Genomic DNA, 8,318 nt, shown 5'->3' with positions numbered 1-8,318 from the left:
GCAAAAGTTCTTTCCTCAACCACCCTTACTTACAAAAATTGTATCCCTTATCTAAGGTCGGGCAATTCTCATCAAGTTAAGCAAAAATGCATACGCTAGAAGTACATCACATAGCTGTAGCCTGAAATAATTCCACACTAATTCTCATGTACTGTTTTCTATTCAAGCGTTAAGGAGGGAGGGGCGGGGGGGCGAACACAACAAAAAAACAACCAAAACCAAATTCATGCTAATAAAGCCAAACTTAATTAGGAATGGGCAGGTTTTAGCGGGCAATGTTTCAGAGTCCCCTTCAGCACGGGGTGGCCGGGAGCGGCAGCGGCTCCGCGGGCGGGGGGGGCGCGGGGGGCGCCGGTTGGCGGCCGATCAACCGCCGTGCCCGTTGCCTCCAGCGGCAGATCCCAGGCCTCTCAGCACTGGGAGAGCTCCGGCAACCATGGCTGGCATCCTGGAGGTGATCCTGGCCTTCAGGAAATCCCTCATCATCGTCACAGTAGTCGTTTTGACCTCTCGCTCTGCCTCTGGCGGTGCCGACCAAGGTAAGGACTTTTTGAATTCCGCATCTCGGAGCTGCTCCTCGTAAGTGACAGAGGGAGCAGACCGGGCAGATTCTTCCTGGGAGAACCTTCATTTATTGCTTGAAGATCTCTTCTGTTTTTTCTGATCAGACACCTACATATTTTGGGGCAATATAAAAGCAATGACGGATGAACAGATACAACAGTGACTGCATCTTCAAGGAGAACACTCAGTGCCATGTGATTTGTGACTTTTGCTTTGCATCTGACTGATTTAGCAAAGGACTTTCTATGCTGAAGATTATATATATATGTGTGAACCTAAATTTCAATCTAAGGTTCAATTTCAATCCCCTTCTGATTTTCTAAGAGTATCCAGTTCACATCTTCTTTTTCCTATTTCCTTCTCCAACCTCTCTGCTTTCCTCTAATCCCTTTATTAGGCAATGAATGTAATTATGTGCCGTTGCCTTCTGAAAGGCAGAGTGCTCTGATAATGTCTCGTCTCCCCCTCTTGCCCCCCAGGAGGCCAAATGTGGTTATGTTATCATAGTGATGGCAGTTTTCTGGTGCACAGAAGCCCTGCCATTGGCTGTCACAGCACTCCTGCCTGTCCTGCTGTTCCCACTAATGAATATCATGGATGCAAACACAGTAAGAGATCTTACTTCATGTGCTATGTATTAATCAGTCAGCTTCTCTTATTCTGGGATTATTTTTCAGAAAATAATAATATTAATATTAACAATAACAAGACTAATAATGATAATTAGTAATAGTAGTATTACTGCTACTACTATTACTATTCCACTGCTGTTACACAGAGAATTGGCTGTCTTCACTGTGGAATAGAATTTACACAAGCCCAGAGTGAGCTCTGGGTGGAGCTGCTCATCTGAAATCAAAGCAAATTCACTGTTCAGATGCAACTCAGAGTTACTCTGTGTTGATGGCTTTGGAACAACCTCCCTCAGAAAATGCCTGCTCTCTTGGCTTCTTGTGACTGTTTTCTCTCCCTTGTTCCACGTTACAGGTCTGTCGGGAATATTTAAAGAACACCAATATGCTTTTTGTTGGGGGGCTGCTGGTGGCCATTGCCATTGAGCACTGGCACCTACACAAGCGTATGGCTCTCCGGGTCTTGCTTCTCACTGGTGTCAGACCAGCCCTGTGAGTAACAGTCCTGAAAACACCATGGGATAAAGGACTTTAAGGCATTAGTCCCCATCTCCTATGTGAGTCTGCAAATCATACCCTACAAATGCTTTCCTGCAGTCCAAGGGAGTTAGTGCCTGAGCTAACCTTGCAAGTGGGGATCCTCTGATGACTTACAGACCTGGTGTGCCTTTTCTTGAATTCCAAATGCCTTTAGGTGGAGAAATAGCAACAAGGGAGTCAATGCTGCTAAGACACAGGTTCAAACAGTCAGGAAAGAGCACAGAGGAAAGACAGAAAACATGGACTGTCTGCCTGCTCCACTGATTGCCAAGAGAAGAGAAAACCTGAGGATGCTTCTTTGGAAAACAACAAGTGTTTTCCAGACTAACTCTAAGCTATGCAGATGCTGCATCCCCCTATTTAATCTCTCTTAGCTCCTAACAAGAGGGAATGCTGAAGGAAATTACAAAGCAATAGAATAAAAATGCATACAAGATAAAGCCCTTTCCATCTCATATATAATCTACATCTCATCTACAGAATAATTCTGAGGCAAATCACAGAGTAATACTGAAACGAGGATTAGAATTTTAGATGCGTAAGAAGAGAATCTTAAATAATAGAGGTGGGATAAAATTAGAGAAAAATAGGGATCCTCATCCTTATGGTTTAAACTGATTGCCATTTGGAATCAAATTCAGCTTGTAATTCCCCTTTAAAAGATATTAAAATGCATTAACATGTGTTATTGAGATGGCACGTCTTCCTCGGAAGCATGCGGAATAAGCAGGACCTGAGTAGGTAAATTGTTTGATCCAAGCTACCAGGTTCCACTTTCCTGGTCATAGGAATGTAAAGAATTGGTTGAAATTGGAAAAAAGTAAAATTAATGTTACATCTCACCGTGGATCAGGGTAAGAGGAAGTGCTGGGTGGGAGTTGCTGAGCATGTTCCAAACCCAGCACTTGTAGTCAAATCTTTGCAACAAAAATAGAACATTGCAGTGCCGAGTTTGGATCCAGCTTTTCCAACCCTTCTCATTCCAGACTTCTCATGGGTTTCATGGTCGTGACTGCCTTCCTGTCGATGTGGATCAGCAACACAGCCACCACTGCCATGATGGTCCCCATAGCACGGGCAGCGCTGGATCAGCTGCACAAGTTGGAACTGGAGTCCAACTTAGAGTCCAGTGGTGCTGGCCAAGCGTCTGAAGTGCAGGAGGGGTCAACTCCAGAAGAAAAAGGTGAGTGGGTTCTGGCTGGCTTTCTCTTTGGGGGGATGGAGGATGACCTGAGGCCTTCTTCACTGTCATAAGGGCTGCCAGTTAATTCTAAAAGAAGAACACACCTCAAGCATCCTGACTGCATCACACAGCATTGATGAGGCTCTTGCATCAACCACACAAAACCACCATAAGATCTATTGACCTGACTGAAGTTGGAAATAGATCAAAAATATGAAGAGATGATAACTAATCAATAATCCAAAAACAGGAATACATTCTCCATTGGCTGAAGCTTTTACATGAGGCTTGATATTTTTATGAATCTTTGCCTTATTTCAATTATTGCCTACTGTCTAACTGATCAGATAATATTGAATTCCCATGGGAAAATTCCTGACCTACTGCAAGCCAGAAGGGTAGGGATTAAAATGATCTTTTTAATCCAAAGATACACAATCAAGCAACAATATCTCTTTACCAGCTGTCTTGCCCTCCCCTCATGTTTGACATGACACCACTGTTTCTGTAAGTCCCAGGGCCAGCAGTCAGGTGCGGGTACAGAACAAGTTCCCTTCAGCCCAGCTCCTCTGGCTCTGCTGTAACTCCCTGAATTCTCATCTCTCTGCACTCCATGTGCAGTTCAGACATCACCCTAGTTCACCAAGAAGTGTTAGCCAAATGGGCAGAAGATGAAAAAAGTAACAATACCGGTCTTAAAATGAGGACATTTGGTTTCTTCAGCTTTGAGTCCATTGTGTCCTAGCCTTGAAATACTGAGCTGTGCAGGCACAATATCTTTTCCTGTCCAATCAAGTTTCTGCATCTCTTTTGTTCCTTGGGATACAGGTAGAACTCATGTCCTGACGATTGAAGACGAGAGGAAGAGAAATGAAGATCTGCTAGAGGAGAAACACTTGAAACTGTGCAAGGGAATGTGTCTCTGTATTTGTTACTGCAGCCAGTATTGGAGGGATTGCAACTCTGACTGGGACAGGACCAAATCTGGTACTTCAAGGACAAGTTGAAGAGTAAGTGTGGTTGAATGTGGGATTACATAGCCACTTAACTGCATCATTCTGTACAAATGACTTCCAGGCAGCACAGCTAATAAAAACATCAATTTGCTAACTTTGCTGTGAAGTGAGCTTCTCTTCCTTAATGGGCCTCACTGTACCTCCTCTCTTCTAATTCATTAAGTACATACAGAAGAGAATGTGGGATTTTGGATGCTAACAGCCACCTGCATTTTACAGGCTCTATCCTGATAATGGTGGTGTCATCACCTTTGTCTCCTGGTTCTCCTTTGCCTTCCCCACCATGATTGTGTTACTGGTTTTGGCATGGATTTGGCTCCAGATACGGTACCTGGGCTTTAAGTGAGTACCCTTCACCCTCTGCAGTCCGGTTGGTGGGCCTGTGATCAAGGACTCATTGCACAAGTTGTCCTGGTCTAGTGGAAGAGGTCCCTGCCCTTGGCAGGGGGTTGCAATGAGATGGTCTTCAAGGTCCCTTCCAACCCAAACCATTCTGTGATTCTATAGTATTTTCCCCTATGTGCTCAGATAGCACAATCCTTTTTGTATTTAAATCATGAGCTTTTAGGGGCAGGAAGCTGCTTCCTGATCACCTTGGCAAGCCATGGCACAATGCAGTTAGTACCCACCACGGCTGCTGATCTTATGATTATAATATATTTAATTGCAATATTTCTATATCTAAAAGATATTATGACTGAGTATAAAATTTGAATTCTTAACTGAGGCTATCTGGCAAATGTCTCCGATATTTCTTGTCTGTTTTCTTCTAGTTTTAAGGAGAATTTTAGTTGTACTGGAAATTCCTCTGCCATGGTTAAGGAGAAAGAGGCCTATGCCATCATCCAGGAAGAGAACAAGAAGTTAGGCAGAATGAAATTTGCAGAAATAGCAGTTTTGGTCCTCTTCATACTCCTGGTACTGCTCTGTTTTACAAGAGATCCTGGTTTTGCTCCAGGCTGGGCAACAAATATTTTCAACAAAAAAAAAAAGTACTACCACTTCTCCTCACTTTGAATAAAATGAAATACACTGGATTTTATAAAAATGAAAACATAGTTGACTAAATATCTGACTGGTCTGTTGCAGGTATGTCACTGATGGTACAGTTGCCATCTTCATTGCAATTTTGTTGTTCATCATCCCTTCTGGCTTTTACAATGCACAAACAGGTGAGTTTACTGAAACATTAAAAATCAACTACTGGAATAAGTACATGGGAAGTTTCACATCTGAGGTTTACAAAAGAAATTTAAAATATTAAATAAGATTTCAAACTGCTCTTCCTGCATAGCTACAGCTTTCTGTTGAGGTTAGGCAAGCCACGTATCCCATAAAAGTTCTCTGCTTCTCATTATTCAACTAAGTAGGAAGCTCTTATCCCAGCAGTGTTCCTGCCTCCACTATACACGTGTGTGTATTCTCCTGAGGCTGGAATCTTCAGGAGAGATAATGACTTAACAGAAACACACATGAGTTTGCAGATATGTTGCCTCACTTTTAGCTCACCCCTGCATTGTACTGTGCTTTTGGAAGCAGCTGCAGATCATTTGTTAAGTGTCTTTGCCAGTCAAGTTTTAAAACCTTTGTTGGTGAGGGTTTTAGCATTTGCTGTGGGAGGTAATTCCAGGTCTTGCTGACAGAAGGGTTTCCTGATGTTCAGACTAAAGTCATGTCCCACCAAGAAGTTCTCCTTTCTTTGGAGAATACAATATGGCTTACAAAACCTTTTTGTGTTTCAGATGGCAAGTCAAAGTTCCAAGCACCTCCACCTCTTCTGGAATGGAAAGTAGTTCATGAGAAAATGCCATGGAGTATTGTGTTTCTGCTGGGAGGTGGCTTTGCCTTAGCCAAAGGCAGTGAGGTAACATTCCTTGGCTTGCCTGGGACTTGTGTCTTCCTATAAATGTAGTATCTTCTTCTTCCAAATTCTGTGAAAGGGAAAGCATGTTTATTTCTAGGTAACCTAACAAATGATCCTGTCTAGGAAAATTGGCTCTTGCATATCTTTCTGTAGAGAGCAGTTTGTATGAGAACAGCTATGAGAGGGGAAGGTCAAGTTGACAGGAGAATTGTAAATGGAATGCAATGTGGTTATTTCCTCTCCAACCTACTATCCAGACAACCTTCTTTTTTGCTGTTACAGAAATCTGGTTTGTCTGCATGGTTAGGTACCAGACTGACTCCTCTGCAGAACATCCCTCACCCAGCCATTGCTTTCCTGGTGTGTCTCCTTGTTGCCACTTTCACCGAATGCACCGGCAATGTGGCCACCACCACCCTCTTTCTCCCTATTGTGGCTTCAATGGTAAGTTCCAGCATTTCAAAATAGTCTTATAGGAACAGTTTTCAACTCTTCTCCAAGCATACATCTGCTCAATTGTCAAAATTAACTGGCTGCCATATCTGTATGTTGCTGGTGAAAAGTAAAGGGATTAAATTCATTGGCATATTAGACTTTGCCTTCTGGCCTAAACAACCCCATGAGGTCACTGCCAGCTGTACTTGTTTTTTCCAATTTGCTCTGCATGGAGGCAGCAACAGCAGCAGCATTTGCTTCCCTGCAACATTCCATTCCTGTATTTCACTCTGACCACTGGCCTTCCAGAAGTCTCTGAGGGTGATAGCATGACCTGATTCAGACTTTTTGCATTTCCACTGGAGATTCCTGTTGCTGGGGTAGACAGAGTTCTGCACTGTGAAAAGCTGGTTCCAGATAGAAACTGCAATAAGCTCTTCCAAAATCTTTTTGCATAGGCCACAGACTCCAGCAAACCCCTGAACTGATCCACTTGCCTTCAGAGTGTGGGCTGCCCCGTCTCCTCAGATAATTTAATTTTGTTCTTAACCAGTTTGAAGCCAATCTACAATTTTTTTCCCAGGGTTTAGAGTTGAATGCAACCATTATTATCCACTTACACAGCAGCATCAGGAACACAAAACCCTGACCACAAAATCAATTCCTGCATTTGTTGCATAAAGACATGGACTAGAAGTGTCTAAAGCAGCACCAAAATGTGTGTGACTGCAGTGTTTGATGAAGGACGAGGTTTCTGACAGAGACAAATACAATCAGTTGTTTGATAAAAGATTCGTCTGCATTTTTGTGTGTCAAAGCCATCTTCTTTGCTCTCCCTTCCTGCACAGGCTGAAGCCATTTGCCTCAACCCACTCTATGTCATGCTGCCCTGCACACTTTCTGCATCGCTGGCATTCATGCTCCCTGTGGCCACTCCTCCCAACGCCATTGTCTTCTCCTATGGACAGCTCAAGGTTATTGATATGGTGAGGAAAAAACATGTTCTTGTCAGACTTTTCACCTCTAGATTTGATCTTTCTTTTTCTAATATTGGTTCTTCTTGTGGGAGTGTTAGAAAACTCACTGTGCTCAGCTGATGTAAAATGGAAAGAAGACACACGTTGCATTAAGAAAGGGTCACACTGACTCTCATATACACTCAGAGTCTTATAAAGGTGCTATTGAGCTTTTAAAGAACAACCAAGGCCTCTGGTGCCAATGAGAATCAGCAATGTCTAAGGGCTTGAAAAGCCCAAATGTAGAGCATAGAGGTGTCAGAGCCCTGTCATCTGGGCAGTCCTTCTGCAGAGACTGGGGACAGTCTGGGACATCTCATGGGGCTACCCTGATGCCCTGAGAAATCACTGTGTTAAAGACAGATGGACACGGAATCCATGTCTCTTGATAACTTTTCTAACTTATAACTGATCCAAGAAGAATTTCAAAGTAACATTAGGGAAAATACCAGGTCAGAAGAGAAAGTTCTACATAAGTGAGTTAAAAGGATTTCAGGACTTCTAGTTAAGGAGTTTTATCCAATGGAAACTCATAACCCCCTCCTCCTCCTCCCCCAATACAAATTACATTTGAGAAGAAAGCCAGCTTAAAATAATTTGATGGAGTTCTGATGGAGTCGTGAAGAAAGGCCAGAGGGAGTCTGTCAATACAAACAATCCCAACCAGCAAGAAAGAAGAGAAAATGCTTAGATCAACTAACAATGCTTCTTTTTTTTAAAATTCTAGGCCAAAGCTGGATTTGTACTCAACATTCTGGGAGTTCTGACAATAACTCTTGCCATCAATACCTGGGCTTCATCTTTACTGCAGCTGAGAACTTTCCCATCTTGGGCAAACAAGACAGGCATGTGCCCATAACGTGGAGAGGCAAAGGAACCAGTGACTGTTCCTGTTAGAGCTGCAACGAGAGCAGGACTGCCATCCAGGCCAGTTTTGCCAAGGCAGTGGTGTAGAGACAGGTCTGTCTTGTGGAAAAGCGTAATCTACCCTCAAGCAAAACTGTTCTGTTGATAACAGAAATAAAATTGCTTAACAGTGTTGTATATCTGTCAATTTTGTCACCCCAG

The 8,318-nt window shown here is 43.1% G+C and overlaps 1 protein-coding gene across 1 annotated transcript; it reads left to right on the top strand.

The window, feature by feature from the left end:
- Positions 1 to 436: 436 nt before the first annotated feature.
- SLC13A2 (solute carrier family 13 member 2) lies at positions 437 to 8,109 on the top strand. The gene is given in 14 exon segments (XM_050322054.1): positions 437 to 508; positions 510 to 539; positions 1,044 to 1,172; positions 1,552 to 1,688; positions 2,723 to 2,919; positions 3,748 to 3,860; positions 3,862 to 3,929; positions 4,155 to 4,277; positions 4,709 to 4,927; positions 5,025 to 5,107; positions 5,678 to 5,799; positions 6,082 to 6,243; positions 7,083 to 7,220; positions 7,978 to 8,109. Coding segments are annotated over 14 exon segments (1,725 nt in total).
- Positions 8,110 to 8,318: the final 209 nt, after the last annotated feature.

The sequence above is a fragment of the Myiozetetes cayanensis genome, unplaced genomic scaffold, assembly GCF_022539395.1.
Source record: "Myiozetetes cayanensis isolate MyiCay16 unplaced genomic scaffold, myiCay2020 scf27, whole genome shotgun sequence".
NCBI lineage: Eukaryota > Metazoa > Chordata > Aves > Passeriformes > Tyrannidae > Myiozetetes > Myiozetetes cayanensis.
This window is presented reverse-complemented; position numbering and strand designations above follow the sequence as displayed.